A 26,587-nucleotide genomic window follows, 5' to 3' on the forward strand; every position below is an offset into this window, starting at 1 on the left:
GAGGGAGGGAGGAGGTTGAGGTGGCATGGGAGACACACGAGACCATGGCTCATGTGCTGCACAACAGCAGATATCTGCAGTCTCATGGATGGTAAGGGCAGTGTGGGGCTTTCCTAGGGACAAGGCTTGGCAGCAAAGCCCTCCCAGCTGGTGCCAGTGCCATAGGGTGATGAAAACAGCTACAGAGCTCTTGTAGCAATGGCGAATTACGATGTTCAGCTGCAGATGCAAGGCCGATGGCTGTCCCGCAGGATGTGCTGGCACACCACCTGCCCTCTCCCCAGCACAACAGTCACTGAGCCACAGGGGGGGAGCTGCCTCCCCTCTGTGGCACAGCTGGCCATGGCTGCTCCCCTGGCACAGGCTGTCCCCATGCTGCCACTTGCTGCAACGCAGCCTGAGGTGGAAAAGGTTATTTTTACTGTGGCTTTGGAAAGTCCCTTGCAACTGATGCCATAGAAAAGGGGTGGGTTGTCTGATTGTTTTTCCTCCTCTCACATTTCTGGAAAGAGGGGCCAGCTCGAGGCAGGCGCTGTGGAGCAGGACCATGAATCAGGAGGGCTGGGCTCCTGGCCTGCCTCTCCCTGGGGTTCTTGGGGAAGCTGGGCCAAGTCACAGCCCTGTGAGACACTTGGCTTAGAGCTGAACCACACGGCCAAAACTGCTAATCTTGCAGTTAGGCTTAGGCTTCCCCTTAGCCTTGTCCCACATTCCCTGCCCAGCACAAACTGTGCTCAGAGCTCACTTGGTCTGCTCATACCTTGTGGCCTCACAACAAAGCCTGAGGGATTGGAGCCTTTGCTGGAGGCAAGGCTCACCTTCAGCATGGGCTGGGGTGGCAGGGACTTTCTCTTCCTTCTCTTCCCTCAGCCACAGCAGCTCTCGCCCACAGGAGTCTCTCTCACCATGGGGCCAAACCTCCCACTGGAGGCTCCGGGATACCTTATACCCAGTCCATGGAAACCTATATTTTTATGCAAGAATGCTCAGTCAAGAAAGGGGAGAGCTAAGGTACAATCACCTTTCATGTCACAATGCCTTATAACAACTATCACCACCAGGCATAAGATGTTCTGCAGGAAGGGGCTTCCAGGCAAAATGTTGAAGTGCTTCCACTTCAGACAGAAAAATGAAGCACTTGTTGGCCCAGAGAAAAAGCCTCTCTACTGACCAAACACCACTGCGCCCTTTGGAAAGAGGCCCGAGTTCTCTCAGCCCTGCTCCAATTTCACAGACAAGAGCAAAGCACGCGCTAGAGAACAAATGGGATCTGGAGCTCCTCTCCCTCGTGCGTTATCATTAGATTACAAGGTCCAAGTCATTCTTTCCTTCTCATTTGATCTTTTCTCTGGAGAATGAAGATTAAGAGGCTCAAGCAGTCCTGACGCCCACGTTTGTTGAAGGCCAGAGTCCCGTGGCCTCCCCCGGGTTCACACCTGCTGGCGCACATGCCAGTGCGGACTGGGGAGCCTGTTGCCACCTCTAATCAGATTTTTCTTATTTCAGCACAAGCTGCCCAAATCCCAGGACAGAAGTTTATGGTTTAAAGATTTCTGGCACTCTGCTGTACCAAACAAGGTTTGACGTTGCAGGATTGTACACTGTGTGTTGGCAGAGATCCATTCATACGATCCAAACTCCCCTGAGTCTGGGAAGGAAGAGGAGAGGCTGCAGACCAAGCATCCCCAGCTTCTTTCTCTCTCTGGATTACAACCTTTTTTCCTGTCCTCACTCTGATGAACTGTGTCCTGCAATCACACAGCTCCCTCAGATAGTAATTTCAGATAAATTGTGAGTTCCTGCTGGGAGGACTCCCTTAGGCAGAAGAATCACCTTGACTGAATGCACCAAAGGAAATTGGGAGTTCTGTGGTTATATCAAAGTCGCACTAGAAAAGACCTCATTTTCATTTAATTAGGGATGTGTCCCCATCTGCTGTGAAATATTATTATGGTGCTTAATTTCATCTTCACCTTTTCTTTTGCTTTTTATTCTTTCAAAGACCTAAGCAAGCTGAGCCTGGGGAAGACTCAGTTACTTTGAGATGTGTTGGCAATATCTACTTCAGGACTGGCTTCTTGTAAAATAAGCTGCAAGGGGCCTGGAAAGTGTAATTTTACTGTAAGACCACGCCTTTTTCCCCCTCTCCCTTGCAGACACACACACAAGTTTTTCAAAGTTTTCCTTACCACTTACTCATGTGGTCCAGTGACTGCTTGCCCTGGAAAACACTGCCCTCACAGGGATGGGGCCCAACACCCTGTTCCCCATTGGCCTTGCACATCTCTGCCTGCACAAACACCAGGGTGTCACTTCACTCCTCATATTACAGCCAGGTTTGTATGCCTTCAAGTGCTCCATGTCCAGGCCATGCAGAAAAGAGCAGCTCACAGCACTGACCCCTCACTCTCTGGGCACCTCTGTGGGGGTCACATTCACTTTGTCAAGGACAGGCATCCCTCAGCAACACTCCATTAGATGCTTTTTCCGAGCACCAGCTGGAAGCCCCGTGTTCTCATGTGACTCCAGGGGCTGAGGCAATGGACACGTGTCTCTTTGTTAAACCAGCCTTGGAGACCAGCCCCACCCCAGGAGCTCAGAGCACAGCCAAGCACTCTTCGGATTCAGGCTCCAAATGTCAGAGGATCAAACTTAAATCACTGGCCCCGAGGACTGCGATTCTGGAGATGGTCCCTCATCGACCCACAAGCGACCACTGACAGCGAGCACCACCCATGGGGCTGGAGGTGCAGCTTGTGGTCAGGCTAAGCTGGGCTGGGGTCGCCAGCCCCCTGCCAGCCAGGGCTGCAGAAGTGATGCTTCAAAGTGCATTGAGCTCCAAAGGCAGTGCTGCTCATCTCTCTCCATCTGCTGAAACCAGTTGGCAAAGGAGGGAAGGAATCAAGCACTGCATGGAGTCTGGCTACCCAGAAAGACAAGAGAAAAAAACCCCACAGGGATAGAAATAAAGGGTGATCAGTAATCATGCCTTTAATAGCTTGTAATTTTTTTTTTAATTCCAGGCAACTAAGATGTATATTTGTTGTGTGTATCTGACATCTGAAAAAAAAAAATGAGTCCACAATCTGTTCCACTTCTTCCCTTTTCTAAAGCACAAAACTTAAAGTATCAGTCACCCCAATATACCACAGTTTAATGAAAGAAAAGGGATCATTCTGTTTTAACAATTCAGTGTCACCTTTTATCTGAAGCATTAGCTAGAGTTTTAGCTAAAGAACTGTCTTACAGAAAATAGGAAAAGTCAGGCTGTCCAGAAAAATTCAAGAAATTTCCACTCCCTGCTCTCAAACTCCACTTCCTAATAAAGCCTCAAAGTAACATTTTCCTGCTAGAAAACAAAAGACCCCAAAAACTCTTCCAACACACCAGGGAAACACGGTCTGTACCACAGAGCTTATTAAACTTAAAACATTAGCAGTGCAACAATTTCCCATTCTACAACTTTAATGCAGAACCTGAATTCATGTCAGGATGAGCAAGGACAGAAAACACCAGACTATAAGTAGCCTTTGGTGCCTGGGGCTGCTAAATGGCCTCCTACCCTTGATTTTGATATCCAGTAAATGCTCTGAGCTTTGAAAGCACCTGCAGGCTTGGGGACCTCAGCCCACTCAGCCGTTCAGGATGACACCTTTTCAGCATCCCCTTGGTGAACTCAGCTCAACCCCACCTTGCACAGACAGGACTGGAATTCAGATGGGAAGACACTGAGGACCCTCCTCTCTCACTGGTGCTGGGGCTCAGCACTTAGCATGATTCAGCTGAGCAGCTCTGGCCACGACCCCATATTCTCTGCTATTGCTGGTTTCCGTAGATGCAGGATCTTTATTGGCAATAGAGCACAGCCTTGATGGAGGGAGGTTGCTCTTGCCTTCTTCCCACTGTGGGGTACATGGGCTCCTCATCAGACTGCTTGGGAGCTGATGGGATTGGCCTGTGCTCTAACAAAAGATAGATCACATACAGGGAAATGGGAGCCAGGCAGAAACAGCTCAACTGGCTGATGTATCCATCTGTTCCACAGTACTGAATAGGAAACCTCTGATCTAGGGAAAAACCAAACTTAAAAGAACACAAAACGAAGCAAAAACGTGACCTTTACTGCTTTTTCATCTCCCTCTGTTCTGACTAAAGGACTTGACCTATAAGTGCAGCTAACTCCAGAGACGAAGGTACTCTTTCACAGTCTTGTGTGTGTGTGCAGCGCTAGAAGCAAGTCACAATGACAGGTGTGAAGGAACAACGCTGCAGTCCTCAGAAGACCTGCTCTGTGCACTTGCCAGCAGCTCGAGTTTGCTGATAAAGTTAAGCAAAGAGGTTCATTCTTCTTGAGCACAAATGAAAATCTGTCACACCAGCTTCTATTACAGAGAGATTCTAAACTGACATAAATAATTATAGTCTTGATTAAAAATAATATATTATTCTAGATTTTTGGTTTTTTAGTTCTCATGTAAAACCCCTATATTCTTGACATCTAGGAACAAAGACAAAATAAAAACCAGGCACTTGCTGTGCCTTCTCAAGCACTATTGTGGTGTTTAAGGGACACAGAGGAAGTTAACAACTCAGTTTAATGTCTACAGTGGAAAACAAGAGGAGTTCTTCATGCCGTTGGCTTTTTCAAGTCTCGGATTTGCTTAATCAGGTAGTTCTTCTCATCAGTGAATTGTTCGTCGTCAGTCCTCTCTTTCTGGAAATTGCTCAGAAACTCAATTAGCTTGGGTTGGTTTTTCAACAGGATCTCCACAATAGGCTGTGTTTTGTTTGGACTGGCCACAAAAACCTAACATGCAAACAAAATCAGGCATAGAGAGACAGTGAGGGGGTGGGGACAGAGAGAAAGAGAGAAGAACATCAGTGACAACATACCCATAAAGTTATTTTCTAACAAGTCAGCTGAAGGCTGGCAGGCGGATACTCCACTGCTACACACCTTGTCCCAAGGCAGACAGAGAGGAGTTCAAACATGTTGGTTCAAGAGCAAATTGAAGCAAAGCTATGCCCATGATGTGTGGTATCGCTTCCCTTTCATTTTGCTCTTTGTTGATAAAAACTTTTGATTGTAAACCTAGCTGTCCAAAGCAAGCTATCAATTCTCAGCCTCTTCCACCCACAAGACAAATACATAGAAATTAATTATCAGAAGGATGGAAAAGCTTTGTGTCAGTATTGATATCATTCCCATATTAAACCAGGCCTAAAATTAGACTTGCCAGCTTTGTTTTGGTTTGGAAAAATATGTCAGAGGCCCAACTTCCTTCTGTCTAATCCATTCATGGGAGCATGGAAACTTACAGCAGCAGGAGCAGGATGGTGTGCCCGGCACCTTCGCAGCCCTCACTGAGCAGTGGAGGTTGGCGATGGAGGGAGGTGACTTGAGACACAGATGCTCACCGGGCACAGCCAGCCCAGCACTGGGGACTTACTGGTCCTCTGCAATAGTAGGTTTTAAGGATAAACCTACCCATGCTCTGATTTTTTCCCCTGTAATCCCAAAAGCTGCAGTTTTCCAGCTCTGAATATTATCCCTTACACCGCAACACCGTTTCTTTAAGTTTTTCCCCTGCGTTAAGTGCCGGTTGAGGATGGTAAACCTAAGGCTGGTTGCAAAGGCCAGTGCTGCTGAGCTCTATTTTCAGGGACTTCAGCCTGCAGAGATGTGGCCTCTGCGGACATCAGCCAGGAGGGGCAGGTGAGGCGAGGGGCTTGTGGTGGGAACACACGTGCAGCAACCCTGGGAGGAGTTCCCACATCTGGCTCGCACCGAGGTTACCATGGCTGGTCAACAAAACACCGCCTGAGTGCTTGTGCAACGACGGAAATAACTTCAGTTGTTCTCTACCCGATGAGAAGAAACTAAGGATGGACAGAACTGGAAAGCACCCAGTTTCCCTCCAAGCCTGTCCAAACCAGAATGAAAACAAACATCTGCTGACAGCACAGAATGGCATGTTGTCTGTCCGAGAGCAGGGGCACCACCACTGGCCCAGCCACGGAGCTGATGGCTCCAGACCTGGGGGCCTCTTCCACAGATTCATTTATCTCCACTGAGGTCGTGCCCACATGAGAACCTGGGCCACGTCCAGCTGCACAGGGAGGAGCTGTGCTGCGTGAGGAGGAACACGCACACTCTGCTGGGGGCTGCCTTACAGCCCCTTGCCCCCAGAAACAACACCTGGTACAGCCTGGGGCAGGGTTCAGACTGGACCCACTGTCAGGCTTCATGCATTACAATAAGAGGATGTTCCACACTACCACTTGTATCAAGTGCCACATGAGGGGAATGTGTGGAAGGAGTGGGGTTCAACACACATCAACAGTGCCACACAGTATTTCTGCCCAAACAGGAAGGTAAGAGTACTTTTTTATTCCATTAAGGTGAGGCAGAGCATCTACTCTTAAACCCTGGCATCCTGATGTTGTAACAGCCCTAACCTCTGCCTATGCTTTTATCTCCTCTGGATCCCTCCTCCTCAGGCTGGTCCCTAGGAGTCTCTGCTTCAAGGTGCTCTGCAGAAAGAACTGCAACCTCTGCTATGCTGGGTGAACACTTCCAGACTCAAGTGTACTACGAAGTTTTCCTTGATCCACTGGCCAGGCTGTGGTCCCTGTGACAGCACAGTATCTACAGTTAATAACTCAGGCCTCCTCACCCTTCTCTGATTACCCTGAGCTATAATCCTATATAATTCCTTTTTTACTCCTACTTGCCACTTTAAACTTCTCAAGAGTAGCCTCCACTCTCAAGGACCCCTTCAGAGCACCCATTCTGGAAAACAGCTCTCCTGCACAATGTCCCAGGTACTCAGAAGGCAGTTTTGTACCAGGGACACACCAATCCCTGGGTGGGACAGCCAGTTTACAGCTCTCACTACACCTGATGGACTGTCAACTAAGTGTTCTGTTGCTGCCTGCAGCACATGAAAGCAGGATCTCCTCCTTTGCAAATAACTTTGATACACTGCTGTTGATGTATTGGTTCCCCCTAGACTAGGATAAAAAGGGTCTGGGGATGTACATCACTACTGAACATACTTTACAGCTTTCCAGTCTGTGCTTTACCTAGAGAATCTTGAAATCTCATGTGTACAGATGTTTGGCTCAGCTAAGACTGCAGCAGTTCATATTCTCAGCTGGAGCTGCCCTAGGATGCAGCTCCCCATATGCTGACCTACAGCAGGTGATCATGCTGATGGAGACTGGATACTCCCAGGATTTGGACTATGATAAGCCCCCAGTCATCTGGACAAGCTTCCTTTGAGAAAAGCAGGATCCAAGCCTACAGGCAGGGATATAGAAAGTAATTGTTCACAGATCTTTATTAAAAGGTTTTAATTTTGGAGTTCAGTTCCACCTTGGTGACCAGGAGAAGAAAACCATCAAGTACACTGGCAGGACCCACATGTTCAAAAATAATCTGATGATGCAAATGGAAGCCATTAAAGAAGGCCTGACCTTGAAGTGCTAAACATCTTCCTTCAATGAATATTAGGCCTCTAATATTTGTCCCTAAATACAGGTGAAGGGTGACTCAAAATGAAGAAATCTAAATAATTCTTCCTGTAAAAGCTACTGCTCTTCAAACAGAACTGGAAGGTTAATGGTAAACCTAGTAAATAGCATTGCATATTGGTCCTACCACTGGTATTACCATAGCAAATAATTAAAGAACTTAGTTTAATAGAAGCCATCACATCCTGTTTATCTTCCTGCTTGAATATTTATAGATTATTATCTTCCCCTTGCAAAACTGGCAAACTGAACATTCAAACAAAGATCATCTCAACTGCCAGTCTTGCTCAGTGTCAACAGGGACTCACTTGTAAAGAGAGAATGTTCAAGGACCAGAAAATTCCTGAAATGTTATTCAATACTTTAGCTGAGCAAACAAAATCAATTCTACCAGTATCAATGATCAGCTTCACATAGCCCAGGAGTAGGACCACCATGAGACTTTAAAAAGAGTCCCCCTCATTCAGAACTCTGTATGGTCATAGAGGGAGAGATCAATCCCTAAAATAGAAATCATTATTAATGTTTTCTGGAATATTTCTACTAAAATGAAGTTGAACATAACCACAGAGAAATTAGTTTCACCTGTAGTTTTATTATGAAAGAGTGAGTATTCTAGAGCACTAAATTCAGATAGCTGAGAGAGATGGAGACCCAAAATAAAGAGAGCACTCATATAAAAACTCCAACTCTAAATACAGCTGTTTTGGTACAGTTCTGTTTTGTGAATATTTGCAAAGTGGAACAGTTCCTATCTTCTCCATTAAAAGTCATACTGTATTTCTTCAAACAAACATCAAAATTACATGATTAGAGACTTTGACCTTATTTCCTTACAATTAATAACCAGGCATTACCATCCTCTGGGACTACAGCAGAGCAAAAGTGATTACAGAGGTTGGATGCCCTGGACTGAGTATTTTAAAACTTACTCTGGGGTCATGCACAATCTTACTGTCAGGAAACTGCACAGAAGAGCCTTACGATTTGTGTTACTTGTAGCACAATGCTTTGCATAATAATTCCTGCCCTTTAAGCTCTCCAGCTAAGAAACAGAGAGGACACATCCCCACAAATGTGGTTTCAGCTTCATACCAAGAGGAAACTGCTGGTATAGTCAAATTATGTGAGGCCATTTGCAGAGCAAGCTGCAGGAGGTAGCTCGTAATGTGCATGAAAGAGAATGGAAAAATTAAACTAAGGTCACAACACACAGTGTACCCATTCTATTTTTAGATTTAAACAGTAAAATATATCTTGCTAAATGTCTGCTTAAGAATGAGAAGGTTGCATAATCCCAGTTCATGCTACAGGGTGTTTTCCTCAAAATAATCTAATTGTTTACGTGAAAGCCAAGAGAGCTTGTTGTTAACTTTTATTTGTAAATATGTAAGGTCAAAGGAATACCTGCACTGCATTCACCTACATCTGACAGATTTGGTCTCCCCTCCAAACAGGCAAATTCCAAGTAGGCTCCACTACTCAAACGTATCACAAACCCATCACAGAAGCTGGAGAGCCCTTTCCAATACTTGGGAAGTCTTCAGTGTGTGTGTGTTCAAGACTGACATCTCTCCACTGAAATCACTGCAGAGAAGAACCGGGGACTCTTATAAGCCTACAACTCTAGGCAACCCCCTTGGATTACTTATGGAGGAGGAGGGAAGGGGGTGAGGTGTGTTAGCCTTTCACAGTGATTAAATACTGGGTAATCCTCGTGCATACATTGTCTGGGACATCCAGCTCTACAAAGCAGCTGCAGACATTCAGGATGGTGCTGAAAGGTAGAAGCTCCATTTTGCTCAGGGAAAAGGAAGAGAAGGAGCTGGAGTTAGTAGGAAAATCAAGCATCTCCACAGTGGAGAATGGAAAGAGGCACTGCAAGTGGACAGTCTGTTTGTCTTCATTTTCCCACCCAAAGCAACCTGGATGAATGAAATATTGTCAGAACTTGGGGGTATTGGCTTGTTCAGCCACAAAATGTTCCTGCAAAGTAAGTTTGCACTAGAAGTACTCATCATTTCTATCTCTCTTACAGTTTCAAATCTTTAATAATTAGAAATTGCCTCAGGGAGTAAGAGTCATAAGCCTTTTTTTGGGTCAGCTGGGGCATGGGAGTGTTGGAATCTGGATGCTTACAAAACAAACACTTTTTCATTCCTACTGTGTCTAACTGGTGAAACATCTAAATCAGGTAATTTAAACCCAAATCTTTTGGCAGCTCAGACAGAGCAGCAAGTATCTACTTCTCAGCAGACCTTGATTCCAAATCACTGTGGTTAGTCTACTGTAATTTCAGCCAAGACTGCACAGGTATTTTGCAAGCATAACTTAAAAATGTAGGCACAGTTTAAAATTTATGAGATTAAAGCTGAGGACAAGATTCCTCTCCCAGTTACATTAACATGGAATTATTACAGCTGACAAGAGAACCTGGCTGAGGAACACAAACCTAGAAATAGAAGGTAGGGACACTGCAGAACAGGGCACAAACAGTCAGTCTCTTAAATAGTTAAGGATTTCCTTCAGTAGTTCTCAAGCAGTTAGAACTCAATTTAAGAAGTGAAATCAGAGGGAAAAGATCTTCTCTGATCCTCTCTACAAAGCTAATTCACAATGCAATTTTCTATGACATAGCCTGTAATGACCCTTGCCCCTCAGGAGAAGCTGAATGCTTCCACATCCAGGGAACTCAGCTCCTTAGCGAGGAGGATCCTAAAAGGGGAGCTCTGCTGCACCTCTACAGTTACTCTCGTGTGCTGTTGGTGGTTACAAACAAGCCACTTCCAGCTGATCAGCCTCTGATCTGGGTCTGCAGTTTCCCCACAACGAGCACCATGCGTGTGAGGCAGCGTGAGGAATGCCATGGCACCGCTGAAATGCTGCTGATTGGTACCACCAGAAAAAAACCAACAGCATCCCATTGAGCTGAGTATTTCAGGACAGAGCTTGGCCCTCCCTTTGAACTGAAGAGACACAATGTCACTGCTGCTCCCTCTTTGTTTTGCTGGGCACTCCAAAGTCCAAGCATTATGTCTACCTGGGAGCAACTGCTAGTGGTCGAGCAAGGCTGAGCCTGCAATATTCCCACTTTAACTGGAAATGGGATGCAGCATACTGAAAAAGGAAAGGAAGGGAGGAATGAGAAGGCAGAATGGGAGCAACAGCAACGCATGACATGGTTGCACACTGGAATCCTTTCAAGTTATTCCAAGTCCTTTTGAATGCCTCTTAAAATAACTGAAATCAGCCATTCCCAAGGCATGGGTTATGCCTATCATTAATTCAGGAACAGCAACTCATGTGTTTCATAAATAAAAATCTGGCATTTATTCACAGCATGGCTAAGAGAGCACAATCCTCTGATACCTTCCCCTCATAGGCATCTCAAAGACTGCAAGTGTTTGCAGCCTGACTGCTTGCTTATCTTGGAACCACATACCTCTTGATAAGGAAGAAGAGTAGAAGTTACTCACAGTGGTTCAGTTGACTACGGAGGGAGTCAGCAAGGGAACGGCTTACCAAGCTGCTTATTTCAGGAAGGGATTTTTTTTTTTTAATCTACCTTGAAGATTTTTTCTTTTAGGAAACTAAAAGCTTTTTTGGAGAAGCTGCACATTCTCTAAGCCTCCACACTGAAGATCTGAAAGCTTTTTTTCCAAAGCAGAAGCACAAAACTCAACAAGTCACCCTGAATTTCTGGAGGGTCATGTAGCTTTTTTTGCAATCTTTTGGTGTGATCTGGTATCTTTCTTAACCATTCTGGGAAGGGATATCTTTACAGGTTCAATTTCTTTTCTGAAAATCATTACTAATTCTGTCTATAGTTTGAAATTAATGTGTTCATTCCAAATTAAAGTTAGTTTCACATAGTAACAATCCAATTCGCCCTCTGTCCCAGAGCAGAGAACTCTTTTGATGGGAATTGGTAAACTTCTCACTTATGAACATTAATCATCATGAAAAAAATCGACATTGGTTGGGTTTGATAATTGTTTAAGACCGCATTAATGATATCACTGCAAAACAATGGAAGGATTAAACTCATTTCAAACTTAGATTTACTAAATCTTTTTAATAGTAAAATTTTAAAAGAAAATTGTGTTTGCACTGGTGCATAGCACCAGCACAATCTACTTTTAGGCTTAATGAAGAGTTTTTAGACTTTTTTTTAATCTTTACCCAGAATCACAGGGTAAAATGACCTAAGAGTTGGGGGAAGGTCCCCTGGATACTACTTAGAAGCTGTGTATTTTGTTACTTATAGCTCATCACTACTTGACTGACTACCTTCAGCCCAAACTAAAATGCTGCTGCTTAAGATCTCACTTGAAGGAAGGCAACCAGAAACCAGAGGTTGAGTGATAGAAAGGTTTTCAATTATGGCATTCTCAAAGGCTGGAAGTCACTGTAAACCTCAACTCTTGCCTTAACTTTCTGGGCTTTCTCCTGTCCACTTTGAAAGACACTTTTATGACTGCCACCTCTACAGCTCATACTGGCTCACCTTGAACACATGGAATGCTTCAAACTGAATGTTGGGGCTTTTATCTCGCAGCAAGTTCATCATCAGCTTCAGATTTTCTGGTTTGCTAATGTACTTTGTCATGATGGCAAAGTTGTGTCGGTCCAGAATCAGTTCACCCAGCAGCTATAGGCACAATTAGAAAAAAACACATTTTTTTTTCAGTTCATCACATTATTTTTTAACGCAGAGAAAGCAGCAGCATATTTCAATGTTTCCTTAAGAGGTTTCAATGTCACTACCTTTAAAAAAAAAAAAAGGTAACTAGACTTGTTATCATGCAGTTGGTTACTTAATGCCCAGTAATGCTCATCTTCTAAACACTACAGAGAGGAGAGAGATCCTGCATATGGGCTGGGTGTAGCAGGAGCTGGTGTGAGCAGTTAGGACAGACGCAAGCGCAGTGCAGTGTCCCACAAAGACACCTTCATTTCCTTCATGTGTTACATTAACACACCTGTCTGGTTCCATCTGCAGGTTGTGTCAGACTTGGTGCACCAAACAGAGACTACCATGTTACTCTCAAGTTCATTTCAACTTATGTTCTGAACCAAAGCACACATTTGAGGTCAGATGAAAAATGATAGGGCTTGTTCCATAGAAACGGCCCAATGCTTCACCAGACATCCAGAAAACAAAAGACACTGAGCTCCGGTGCATTTCAAGAAGAGCATCACAACCTTTAGTTCTTTTTTGTTAGAAAAACAGCTGCTCCACTGAGATACAGACACTTTGATATTTTGCATAACATGGAGTACATATTGAGGAGAAAAGCGCTCCGAGCCTTTACCTTCAAAGATTGTCTCTTTGTCACGTAATTCTCAGAGTTAAGGAGTTTTTCATAATCCTCAAAGATCTAGAGTAACAAGAAAACACAAATGCATCAGATTCATGTCCACTCTTCCTCCTCTTGGTCCTTGCCACCCCAGAGGAGCAGCAGAGGCCACAGCAGTGCCACCCTCTAACATTTCACTGCGATGCCAGGCCTTTTTCCTTGGCTAGTTGTCATACAGTGAGTTAATGCCCAGAAACACTCCTCTTCCAAGTACTGCAGAGGGGGATACCACATATGGACTGGATGTAACAGGGGCTGGCATGAGCCAACTAGGACAGAAGTAATCCAGAGCCTGTACAGCCTTCTCTTACAGAAGGGTGAATGTGCTGCCAGGACACGTGGGTCTAGCATGTAATGTCCACTCACTCATATTGTGGTCATGACTGGGTGTGTGATTTAACACTGTGCCCAGAATGGTGATGGTGCATCCCAAAAGCTCCTTTTGCGAGGTGCCACCTCGCCTGCTTTCAGCACCCTCACTCACTAAAGCCATTTATTTACCCAGTGAGGATCACAGGAGCCGAGCATGTGCTGGCTTTTGCAGGACTGGGCCAAGGGAATCTTGTCGTCAAGAAGACTGAGAGAGAAGGCTACAATATGTCCAAACCATCTACCAAAAAAGTGAAAAAACCCAACACTGCTGTCTGAGAATCACCTGAAAAAAAATGCTCACTTAGGCAATTAATACTTAAAAATTTAAAATGTTAAATAAATGTAAAATGGGGACTGTTCCAGTGCAGTGCTTCAGTATTATGAGAGAAAAGTAGCAGAGACACTAATTTTGCTCCAGTTAAGCAGCATTTGTGACTCAGCAATAATTAGCCTGCTCTTTGTTTAACCTTCTTGGTAACTAGAATGAAAGAAATTTGTCTTTTCACTTTGGCAATGAAATAAAGAATAGCTCAGGTAACATAAGAATATAACCCATAGTAATATAATTCCATGATCTGTATCAGTCCAATTTTAGTCGATTCCAACTGAATTTTTCTGACCCACAACTCTGTCCAAAACAGAGCCAAAAAATCAAAGTGAAAAATGGCAGCTAACCAAAGGACTGATTGCCTTAGGATGGTAACAGGAATATTCAGACCACAGTCCCTCATTTAGGCACATGTAATCTCCAGTAATGCTAAAACTTCTTTCAGTAACTCTTTTTCTTTGTCCCAAAATATTATAAATAACACCAGCATGGCCCTATCAGTGCTGGGATATCACAAAGCTGTTTCAAACTGGGCACATTTTTGCCCATGATCTATCTACACATAAAGTTTCAGTTCCATTCACATATGAGGAGATACGATGCACACACAGAGGAATAAAACTTGGTTTTAAAGTACGAGTTCTCCTGAAACCTTGGCATGTGTCCCCAGGTGTGTGAAGAGGGGTTACCTGTATTTCACACATCATGCAAGGATTCTGCTCTAGTAAAAAGCAGTATTTAGTTTTGCAGTCATAGGTGACTATTTTATGTCAAAACATGAAACCCTCTGCTATTGAAAGCACGCTTTTTCCAGCTATGCATGAACAGAAATTAAAAATTTGTTTTAGCATTGATACTCACTGGATCGTAATTTTGCTCCAGAAATTCTGCCACCAACGATTTGTGTCGTGTTAAGAGGTCCTGGGGAAGAACAAAGAAAGGTTACCTGAGAGAGCATGCTCATCTGATGGTCCCTTGATTCTCAAATGTATTTCAGTACTTTTTACCAGAAGGTATTTACAACGTGGTTTCTATAGACAACACTGGATTATGTGTTTAGTAGGACTTTTAGGAGAACTCAGTTAATGCTAACAGAATCAATATATAACTATTCTAATACTCTTTTTTTTTATTCCTGTTTCCCTCCCACCTTTTCTTATGTTCATTGGTCACAGTGCACAATACTTATGCTAAACCAGGTTAGAGGAAAGGAAGAAAGTAAACTAACCCTTTATGGAGGGATGACCTATGGTCTCCAAGCCAAAAGTGACCTACATGCTACCTCATAGCTGGAAACTATGCTAAGCTGGATCAACTGCTATTGTTCATCTCTAAGAATACAACAAGGAAGACTCAAATTCAACTGCCATATATAATAACTAATACATTTTGTTATTTAATAATGAAAGCTATTCACCAATCTAAGTTAGACATCCAGGCTCCCTCCTCCTCCAGGCTTCCTCCCCCTCCCTTCCCTCCTCAGGGAAGCAGACTCAGGTAGATGGGATGAATCCCTTCTGCAGATCTTTTTCTGCCCAAAGTTGGCTTACTGACACAAAGTAGTAGCAGATCTTTCAGACAGCTGGATGGGATGCCTCCCATGCTAAAAGGTCAACTAATTCAAATTTAAATTAAAAGGAACCTCTCCCACAGAATGGGAATGCTGGTGCTCAGCGACAGAATCTCTTTACTGGATGAATAGCTGTGAAACTGAGTGGCCAATGAGAGGCATTTAAGTATGATTTTGATCTTATTGCTTCTTTTCAAACTGACCACAATAAATGCCTGATGAAGTCCATTCAAGTTGGTATTTTTTTTTGTGAATCAGTTTCTGCTCTCTTTTTCATCCTATTTTCCTTGGTTTCCATCCCCAGTCACAGACTGAAGCTGATGAGGAGCTCAAGCAGATTCGCAGACACATCCTCATAAATAAAAAAAAATCTTTACATACTAATCCTTTAATTTATTTTTACCATCAATTATAAGAGGAAAGCAGAGCCCTACAAAACCCAGTGCATGTTTTTAGTACATTCCTTTATTTAGCAGGACTGCAATGATAGCAGTTTTAAAGGCTGAGTGAAACGTGAATCACAAGCTTTTATGCAGGGCACTTAGGAGGCAAGTACGACATCCTTCAACAGGGGGCACAAATGGAATATAATACAAAATGAGTTTTTCACAGAAAATGACAAGAAAGCCTGGAGCAGCAGTATTCAGTCAGCACTCTTTCCAACTGCTGCTTGCACCCTCCACAGCCAACTTGTATGTCTAAACACAAGCGTTTTCCTCTGCATTTTTAACAATTCTGTTTTCTCTCTGCAGTGCACCTGGTTGAATTTAATTAAGAAGTACATCTCCAGATCATAAAAAATTTCAATACTTCCCTACTAGAAATATCCTCAGATTTTAATGCACATTTAATTAAGCCCTCCTCTGGTCCACAGACCATCCAAGGCTTTCAGCTCTAACTCAGACACCTCGATGGCAACACTATAAACCCAACATGGGGGCAACAGAACCCAAAACATGAGTTCAGTAACCCAGCCAACAAGCAATCATAGCGCTTATTTTTCTGGTATTAGAAACGAGGTAGCTCCATATATCATGATTCAATCGCTTCCATATCACTTCTTGCTGTTCCAGCTGTTCAGAGTAACAGACAAATAGGAGATGAGATGAGTAGCTGGTTTATTTCCAGAACTGACCATGTATCAGGTGCTAAGAGGAAATTTCAAAAAAAAAAACCAAAACAATGCAGTTTATACATTTCCCCTAAGCATTTTAAAAGGCAGTTTCTGACCTATGTCTGAGGATTAATTGCTCTCATACTTCTCTCTTTCCAGTGTATGTGAGGATGTAGAATTCTATTTTTAAATCCTGCTAAAAATACACTCAGTTCACAGAGGACAGAAGTACTTTCCACAGCTGCAGATCCATGAACAATCAATCCCTCTTTTTTGGGAGGAGGGTTGTAGCAGTCTGCAGTTCTTGCCACAGCTTAACTGACCCTTGTCCTCATCCTGCCTCCTGTTTGGGGTGAAGACTGTCCATCACCAACAACACACTCCGCTGTCATGCTCAAAGCAGGACCCAGAGAAAAGATTCAAATCCCTTCTGTCAAGCTGCAAACTGAGTCCAGGAGCACTTTTGCTTGCCACAGACAAATATTCTTCTGAGCATAGGGTAAAATGCCACAAGCAGAAGACTTAAATATCTCAGTTATGTTGCAGTTTTATAGAGTCCTACACTGTACTACTACTTGTCTGTGCTTCTAGCTAGTTTGATTTTTGTAAGATTTACCTAATGGACACCACAACATTGAAACTTAAAATAAGGGAAAGATGCTGCTATTGATTAGCTGGTGGTGTGAATTGGTAATCCTGCTCAAGTCATTACTGAAGAATGCAAAAAAGACAGGTTTCAGTATACGTGTAATCACTGAGCTGAACTCTAACAATCCTTACAGTTATTCCAAAGGTCTATCTAATCATGTTTCTAATTACCTTTATAAAGAAAGAATAAACAATGTGTTTCTATGACAGCAAGGAGCTCAGTGATAGAAGAAAAAAGGAGTTACATATATATTTAGAAGTGTATTTAACTAAAAAGAATTTTCCCCAGCTTTCTTAAATTGTTTTTCAGAAATAAATAATTCTTCTCTGTACATTAAGCCCATGGCACCAAATTTTGCTCAAAGACTATACTAGTCCCTTAGGGAATGAGGATGGTCACATACAAACTCCAAGAAATTTGGCAGGCTTCACCCAACTTCGTTCTTGATACAAAACAGACTCTATACAGAGTCTATGCAGTTCTTCCACCTACTCAGCTTTTAGCAGTACAGTCCTTACACTGAATCGTGGGTCACAAAAGTAAGACTATGAATACATTGTAAAATAATCAGCAGGCATAGCATTAATCTAGACCTAACTGCTGAACTCAGAAGGGACAGCAAAAATTACAAGGATTTCAAAAGTAACTTTTAAACGATGCCTTCTGTTGTGGTTGGGGTCACAATGGGCAGTGGCTTTATCTCCAGGGGAAGGTAGGGAAAGAAAAAAGTCATGCACTTTACAGAAACCGTATGTAACATATGATTAATTTGAGTTTTAAACAGCTGCATGAAAGACCTTGGGTTATCAAGATGAAGAACGTTAATTAAATATGTGTTTACATTTGTCTAAAGGTTCTTTGCAGACTTGATCACTGTTGTGAATCCTGTTACAATCAGACCAAGAATTAATTACATCCTTTACTGAACGATAAAAAAGCCACCCAGTTCAAAGCAACACAACACTCAGTGATGACTGCTGATGGAGTACCATTTTTAACACAACATTATGGTGCAGGTATTGAATCATTTACCTTGAATGTAGCAAAGGCATCAGAAGCAATATCAAATGTTGACATTTCCACATATTTAAAAAAGTCTCGGAACTGTTCTGAAAAGAGTATGATTTTGGCCAAGGGTTCATGTCGGATACACTCTCTCAGCATAATTCCACAACGTAAGGCAATATTTGGGGATTCATACCTGAAGAATGAAAAGAAACAGAAAATATCAAAACACAGAAGAACAAAGATAAACAGACACTTTTCTCGCAACAGGGAACTTCATAGCATAAAGAACACACGTGCCAGAGGGTACACAACACACAGAGGGCAGCTCCCAGCCACAGCACCGTACCCAGCTTCAGGACCTCAGCCCAAAGCCAAGGAGCAGATGGCTGCCACAATTTTTCATCACAAACCTCTCTCTTCCCAAGCCAAAACACATTTTGGTGTAAATTTATTTTACACCTCCTCTCTGCAGAAAGACTGTGGGGAGTGTGTAATGTTTCAACAGAGCTCCTTCACCCTTTCAGATTTATGAAAAAGCAAAGCCCATACAATATAACAATCTCCCTTTTCAGATTTAATTCTGAGCTCCTCATCTTATCCAAGAAAAATGTAACACCTCATGGCCATCCATCACCTCCCACTGCTCTTCTGAAGGACATTCCTCTAGAGTATTAATGAGGAAGGTAAGAAGAGTCTATCAAGGCAGTCTACACAGGATTAAGCTTTCGGCAGCTCTGAAGATTTTTTTTTGCAGTTTATGTGGAATTCTTCTCAATCCCTCCTCTGCAGAGGCTATGACTTTGTTCAGGACACAAGTACACAAGTTCCTCAATTTATAATCCTGTTATGGCACAGGCACTGCAAAAGCCAGGAGCCAGCACACATCTCGATCTTGGGAGAGGAAGGGAAGGGGGAGGCAATTCATATCTTCTTCTGTTTCTATAAAGTCTTGATTTTTTTAAAGCTGAAATTAATCTGAAACAAAACTGTTAGAAATACATTTTAAAAAAAAATTGAAGGATTAAATCCAACAGTCAAGAAAGACTTAAAATGAACTTCTTCCAGTAATCTTTGGACATGTGAAACTGGTGAAGTCCAAGGGGACAGAAAGCATGCTTCATTTCAATAAACTGGTTATACTATATCAGAACTGTGTATTATCACCCAGAGTTTATCAGCATCATTTTTCCTTTGCACAATTAATTCCTATCACTAGGCCAAAAGAAATTTAAAAAGAAAAAAAGGAAGAAAAACACAAAATGCCATCTGTGCTGTGAGTGGGTCCTCAAATTTACCACCAGCTTGCAATTTAAAAGAATGGTAGTGTTTTCCAAGCATACCAGAGCTGCATACTTCAATCTAGTATCAACAATAGTTGGCTTGATGAAAAATGAATTGCTATTCAGAACAGGCAAATGAAACTTCCCACCCTCAAGGAAATGCAAGCACTCCAGCCCCTATTTGTTTTGGTTTGGGGACATTTGCAAACTTGAATTTATAACTTTAGACAACAGAAATTCACTGATATAGCCCATTGAGGCATCAACTCCATTAACAGGAATACTAATTTTCAAGGAAAAAAGAGGCAGAGCTGCTCCTAGGAGTGCAGCCAGGAAAATATTTAGTAGTTGGCTAATGAATATTTTGGTTGGAATAAAAGCAAATTACATTGTTTCCAACACAATAACTTTTAAAAACATTAAGTATCAACAGAATCATTCTTAGTCAAATGCTCCATTATCTGGAAGTGGGTTATGGACCTTTGGCTGTTCATATAAGCAAGGAAAGTTGGGTTTGGCTCCTGAAATATGCCTGGAAGAAGTTTACAGGCTTCCCAGTCATAACTAGCATGTTCTCTGCACCCACACTTACATGCAAAGCCACCAGGCAGGAACGATAGAAATGTTTTTCAAAATCACTTCTAATGAGCAATTAGTGCTCATGTTGATGTTTTTCCACAGCAGAAAAAAACCATTGAGTTCCTCTCTGTTTGGATGAACTTACAACCTAAAGAAATCCTCACTCAGTGACTACTGGGGGCAACTAGATAATGAAACAATGGACTTGAAATATTTCAAAACACTTAACGTGGAGGTTGAAAGAGGCAAGACAGAGCAGAGACGGATCTCAGTGTAAAGGGAATCATTCTTGCATGGTTAGTGCAGAAGACAGTACAAGGTGAGGAGCTCTAACAGGAGATTAGGAAGGCATCAAGCCTGGGAGACACCAGGTCTTAACAAACAGATATATTCTGATCTGATTTGACATTAACTTGTACAGCCTGGATAATCTAGTATATCCAAGGATAAACTCAAGGGGTATTCTGCAACCTCAGCCAATATACCATTAAAGCTTTAACTGCACTGTGATATGAAGAGGTCATCACAACACACATTGGAGCAGTGTCTAGGTTTGAGATAGCATGTGGCTTGATATATATATTCACAAAAGGGCTTATAAATTTGTCACTAGAGAAAAACAATGCAAGTCCCATAAACAAAGTCCTCAACAGTCACTGTATGGGAGGGAAAAATATTCTAAATTGCAAGGGACCAGAGTTGTTTCTGGGCTAATGCAATATGCTGATGCCAGAGAAAAAAACTGGCCCAAATACATCTGGTTCTCTATATGTACCAGACATTCTACTCATTTGAAATCCTACTCATAAAACAAAGCCTGCACACACAGAAAATAAGATACTATTAAACCAAGTCCTCCTGCAGCAGGAAGGTCAAATAACCTACCAAAATGAAAGAAAGTAAAAAAAAAAAAAGAAAAGTAGGGAACTATGTGCTGTATGTCTTCTGAAGCCAAGAAGCTGGAAGGAAGCAGGCAACAAATAAAACGAAGTCTAAAAGGTAAGAACAGTTATCTAAAGTTGGCACTGCCGCTGCAGTATTGGGCAGGAAATACTGGGTGTGATCTCTGATTCAGGATCCTTCTCGCATTAAGCCACAAAAATGTAACCTTTTGCTGTTGGGAACTGTTATGGGGCAGAGGAAACTTTGCATCCAACAGAAGTAAAACTATGAGAAGCCTTCACAATAGTCCTGGGCCATTTCTTCTACAGTCATGATAGAGACGGGTTTTTTTTTTTCTCTCCAGGTAATGTCATGATGTCACGTAACAAAAAGGGAATGGTACAAGTCAGCCAAATCCACTTTCCTTTAAGCAGATTCTGATTTCCTATATTTCATTTAACACTGGATAAATATATATTCATCTAATTAGATAAATATATTTTATCTAATATACACAATATAATGCATTTAGCATTAAATAAATATGAAAACATCTTCAAGTTATATTTTGAAGTGGTGGTGTCTAACACAAAGTGTGTGTTTCCCAGTTCCCACTGCACACAAGCATTGCACACTGTGGGCATGCAGCAAGTTGTGCATTCAGGGCCTGCCCTTGCTGTAGGCACATAATTCAAGAATCATTTTTAGACAGTCCCAGCAGCAGGACACAGGCAGATAAGGCATCATCATGTTTGACATCACTACGTTGTTCTGCAGTAGCTGCTCAGGCACTTCTGTCACGGCTGGACAGGACTGACTCCTGGACTTCTGCTGATGAATTCAACAGCACTTTCTAACAAGATGCTCCAGAAATGGCAATTCTGATACAATGCAGTGCTGCAGAGAGTTAGTCAAGAAATCACAAACCAGGAGCCTGAGGACCAAACTAACACTGACACGCTGTTGCATGCATCAGGGATCTCCAGAAAAGCACCTAAATGATGCCTTTTAAATACATTCACTGAGCCAGGTCACTTGCAGTAAAATGTCCATCAGCAGCACATATGCATAACATAAAAACTTTACTATCATCTTAATGTTGTTGGTTGTTACCGATGCCAAAGAAAATCTGGGTCGTGACCTAAAAATATTTTTTATCTTTAAATAAAGCTCATACATACGGTAGCAATACATGCACAACATGCAAAACCAAAATGAGTGAAAAACTGAAAAAGCAAAGACAGAGAAAAGGGAAAAAAATTATTGAATCTATATATGAAATTGAAGTTGTAACAATGATGGAGAGAATTATCATTACTGTCCCAAAACAACTACTTTGAGGTTTATATAAATGGTGAATTTTAATGAACTAATGAAACCAAAATTTTAACTAGCTTACTTGTTTTTTTTTCTGAGCAAGCCAGTGTTTAGTAATTCAAAACAAGTCAAGAGTTTCAACACTGAAGCTAAATCACAACAAATCCCTATACTTGTAAGAGCAAGACCCAGCTCAGCCCAGACACTTGCATGGGCTACTACCACTCTGCCCTGCCAGGAAGGCAGCAACCAAGAGCTTTGCCATGACACTCAACCACAAGCTCACTGTTCTTGAGATCCATGGTAGTGACTAGTTCTCTCAGTTACTTTTCCCTTACTCAGCTGTGCTGGAATGTGACCGCTTCCAAAGGAAACACATTTTAGAGGATTCCTGTGCTTATCCTTCTCCTGGCTATGGTCTGCCCCTGAGAGAGGGGGGAGGCTGGCTGAAGGAAATTTTACCCTTGGGGCTGCAGCCTTGTCATGCACAATCCTTAGATGATGCTAAAGTATTTTCCTGGCTATGAAGCAAATGGTAAAAATGCAAATCCTTAATCTCAAGAGCAAGAAAGACACTTCAAAAAAATCATTCTCTTAAGAACTATTAGTTTAAAAGGTTTTGAATGGCTGCTACCAGTGTGACCATAGAGCTACTATGAGAGTTCACACTGTTTCAAATTGAGCAGCTAATAAATGCACTTATTTCCACATCAGTTATTTAATCCAAATGACATATATTCTCTTTTCCTTAGGGAAAAATAAACGAAATCCCAAAGTCAAAAGAAAATTGAGCAGAAAACAGTAGACTTCAAGAGCTGGAAAAGCAAAACTGGTTACTGAACAAAAGGTGCTTTTAGTCAAAAGTAAAGGGGACAAAAAACTCGTGTTTTAGGTCAACACTTGTGCACTCCTGAATACAACTACAGCTGATGTCCTCTCCACACAGGAATCTACTCCCTCTCTTTGGCCAAGTTATCTTGGGAACTACCAGGTTCTGAGTCCCCAAGGTTAAAAGACCAAAAAAAAAAAAATTTAATGCTGAAAGTTGTGGAGTTAATTACAGAATTAATTAACAACTTAAACTGAAGTTCACTTGTGGCCACAAGTATTGTGTGAGAAGTCTGTCCCACAGGCACAACTACTCTTTTAATGCATTTTTGCTTCTCTCTGTTCTACCACACAGTGGTCCAGTTTGACTCTAGTTATTTACAGACACTCCTGCTGGTCACTCTTGCAATGCAAAAATGTCTAAATGAAACTCAGCATTCGTCAACAATGCTACACAAGAGTTTAGGGCAAGAACTGAAGTACACATTACACGGGGAGCAGTCAAAAACAATCAGCACATAATTATTTCAACATGAAGTCTGGTAAAGAAATAATGGTCAAATAAAATAATCCAGTCAATAAAAAGTATACAGTTACATAGAAAGTCAATATGAAAGAAACAAAACAAGAAATCTAGAACAAGACCTGAAAATCTTTTTAAAAAAAAAAACTAAAAGTGAGAAAGTAGATCAACTGCAATGCTGGCATGTTCCAAGCAATACTCTTTAATGGAAATAAAATTAAAGCACCTACCCTTTTAGAAGCATGAATAGGATATGTGGATGGGCACTAATGTAATCCACTGTAGGGCTGCATGTGCCGATTTGTCTTCTCAAGATGTTGTTAAATATCTGGGAAACATCCTTTTTACCCTGTTAAAAAAGCAAAATATATCTTCGCTTTGAAAAACATGGACAAATGACCACTTACTATAATATCTATTTAAAGTAGAAATGAAATTGCAAACAGAACAAGTTAGCTTCAGGTATCTTTGGGCTATTCACAGTCTCACCACCTCATATTTGTTGTTTCTTCAATGCCACAAGAAGGCTTCCTTTGTCGGGGGCTCTGAAGACAATGATCACCCCTCTCCCATTTACATCTTTCTTTTTCTAAACGAGGATATGCATTCCTCTTATTCTGTAAAGCAAGTCCCTGGCTATTTTAAATAGCAACACTGAAACACCATAAAAGCAAGCCACTACCCTGAGTCAAACATGCTTTTGCAGTGTGTACTATTGCTCCCAAATTTAAGTTGTCAAGCTAGTACTAATACACTGCCCCACTGCCTTGACCCACAAGGCTAAAGCTTTGCATTAGTTAAATGCAAACAATGCCAAAGTGTGATTGGGTTTCTGAAAATCAGGGTTCAATTTAAACTGTGCTCACTATTACACCATGAAAAATTAAATAATTACTACCAATAAAATGGCTGCCTCATATATATGCCTCTGCTTTAGTCACAACTAAGATCTTTCACTTTGTCTTAATTTCTTCCTGTATACACATACCTACATAATCACATTTTGTCTTCAAATGCTTCCCTGTGCAAACAGCTTTTCAGAAAGTCTTTTCAAATTATGTTCCATTCAACCACAAGGCTTGCCAATACATCTTGCATTAGAAATCCTCTTCCTCTCCCATCACTTTCTCCCCTGGCCACAGCAGACAAATTGATGAGTGAAATTAAGGGAGGGGAGAGACTGCTGCACTAATGACCGGCAACCAAGGCACTGAGTCAACAGCAGGTCACTATGCACAGGGCAAGATAAAGCAAAAAGGTTACTTGTAATCTGTACATGCTCATTGATCTGTCTTGGGAGGACAAACATTCCTTGGCAGAGAACTTATTGAATGTTTGAAGCCAAGGAGCAGATAGTTTCACACAGAGGAGAATTCCCTGGTTTCACCTCTACAAATAAATCACTGCTGAAAACCACAAAATATTCTGCTTTTCCAGCCCATCTGGCTTGGAGACTCAGAGATTTGGGGACTCAGGGAATTAAACAGGAGAATCAAATCAGAGCAGGCCAGGCCATCTGCCTTTATCTGCAACACTTTTTCTTGACCCTTGGACATCCTTTCAATTAGGTTAATTCTGTATAAAGTCATCCCATTCTCCCCCATCTTTAAAACATTCTTATTGTATGCCTGGAATCCTGTGATCCCCAGTGGCTTCAGCAGATACTCCAAGAGGAAACCAATCCAGATAAAGAAGGGCTGTTGAAAGAGAGAGGTAAAGATGGCCAAAAATTTAGTGATCCTCTCTGCTATGTCAAATTTTATATTAGTTACTTAATATTGGGTGCATTGCAGCTTTATATGCAATAGCAGAGAGGAGACAAGATAAATAGATAGATATAGATATATATGTATGCAATTACATCTCATTTTCTAGAGATCCATGAAGACGAAAGCTAGAGTTGATCTCCCTGGCTTCTCCAGGAGGGAGTGGAGGCAGATAGGAGGGAACCAAGACAGACTTCCCTCACCACCATATATGAAAATTGTAGGAATACTTTTGAAATGCTTCTTACTTGGATCTGCAATTCAGTTTTGCCTTATAATGAAATATATATGGCCACTGAAGCACAAGATAAGGCAGCATGAAGAGAAAGTGCCTAGACATGAACAAGAAAAACTGCCAAGGATGTGTCATATAAATAACAAATTGAATACCCATCCCTAAACTTAGCTCCCATCTCAAGGTAAAGTAAGGAAAAGATTCTAACATAACCAGTACCAGGCTTGCAGCTATTTACTGCCTATTTTAGAGGCTATACAGCTTGTGAGCCTTTAGGCTTACACACAGTTAGTAACATCTACATTTTTAGTGTGTACACTTTCCCCAGTTCTTCAAAGTTCAACAATAAATTTAGTATTTTAAGTTTCTAAAAATTCAGTCTGATTTTGATTCTGAGCTCCTGCCCAAACCCAACTTTAGTGCTTCTTAACAATATCATCACCAAAATGATACCATGTTTCTTGAGTGGCAGAAGCAATAAAGCTGTGTTTTTTTTATGGATGTGTGATGGATGTGTGTGAGTCTCCCCTACACAGTCTTTGAAAACACATCTTCAAAAGGAAGCACAGCTGTGAAAAACTGGGATCCAAGTGGGCAACAGGGTCACTGAGGAGTAGACAGGGAGTCATGATAAAACAAAGTAACCTACAGAAACATTATTTCCTTTGGAAATCAGATATTCAAGTAATTTATGATTTCTACCATTATGTACAGATCAAAAAAATAATTTGCATGTTATAGAGTGATGAAATTGCCTGTTAAACAAAGAAACCAAAATACCAGCTGTGGCCACCATAATAACAAAATGGAAGCAGAAGAGTTCATAAACTGGAAAAGTCAGTGGGGATACGAACACAAAGCAGCACATACTCTTACTATCCTCTTGTTCGATGGCATTTTGTTTCTAGTGTTTTGCCAAAAGAGTATGGATAACAGCTTTGCTAAATGGTTGGAAAAGTTTTATCATGGGAAAATCTATTTTGCAACTAGAATTATTAAAATTGTAATAACAGTAACTCAGCAACAGATTAGGTATTTCATTCAGTGCTTTCATTTAAGGACTGTGCGTTCGATATGTCCATACTGAATTTTTTTTTTCTGACAGAAGCAATACAGACTGTCATGTAATTTTAAAAAATGCAGTAGTGTTCCTTCTGTGCTGACAATATCTTCCCCTCCCCCATCTCTTTTTTTCTTAAAAAGTTTTTAGGGGTTTGGGTTGATGGGTTTTGAGTATTTT

At 41.7% G+C, this 26,587-nt stretch overlaps 1 protein-coding gene across 5 annotated transcripts in view; it reads right to left on the reverse strand.

The window, feature by feature from the left end:
* Positions 1-2,967: 2,967 nt before the first annotated feature.
* The window catches only part of CAB39L (calcium binding protein 39 like), a 63,313-nt gene continuing 39,693 nt past the window's right edge, over positions 2,968-26,587 (reverse strand). For all 5 annotated transcript variants that reach the window (XM_017815115.1, XM_017815114.1, XM_017815118.1 and 2 more), the window contains 6 exons: positions 23,577-23,695; positions 17,962-18,130; positions 14,458-14,517; positions 12,852-12,917; positions 12,044-12,187; positions 2,968-4,807 (listed from right to left, as the gene is read on the reverse strand). In XM_017815115.1, coding sequence (XP_017670604.1) covers positions 4,628-4,807; positions 12,044-12,187; positions 12,852-12,917; positions 14,458-14,517; positions 17,962-18,130; positions 23,577-23,695 — 738 coding nt within the window. In that variant the 3' untranslated portion in view covers positions 2,968-4,627. The remainder of the gene's footprint in view (positions 4,808-12,043; positions 12,188-12,851; positions 12,918-14,457; positions 14,518-17,961; positions 18,131-23,576; positions 23,696-26,587) is intronic.

This window comes from Lepidothrix coronata, unplaced genomic scaffold (assembly GCF_001604755.1).
Source record: "Lepidothrix coronata isolate B3197 unplaced genomic scaffold, Lepidothrix_coronata-1.0 Scaffold48, whole genome shotgun sequence".
Classification (NCBI taxonomy): domain Eukaryota; kingdom Metazoa; phylum Chordata; class Aves; order Passeriformes; family Pipridae; genus Lepidothrix; species Lepidothrix coronata.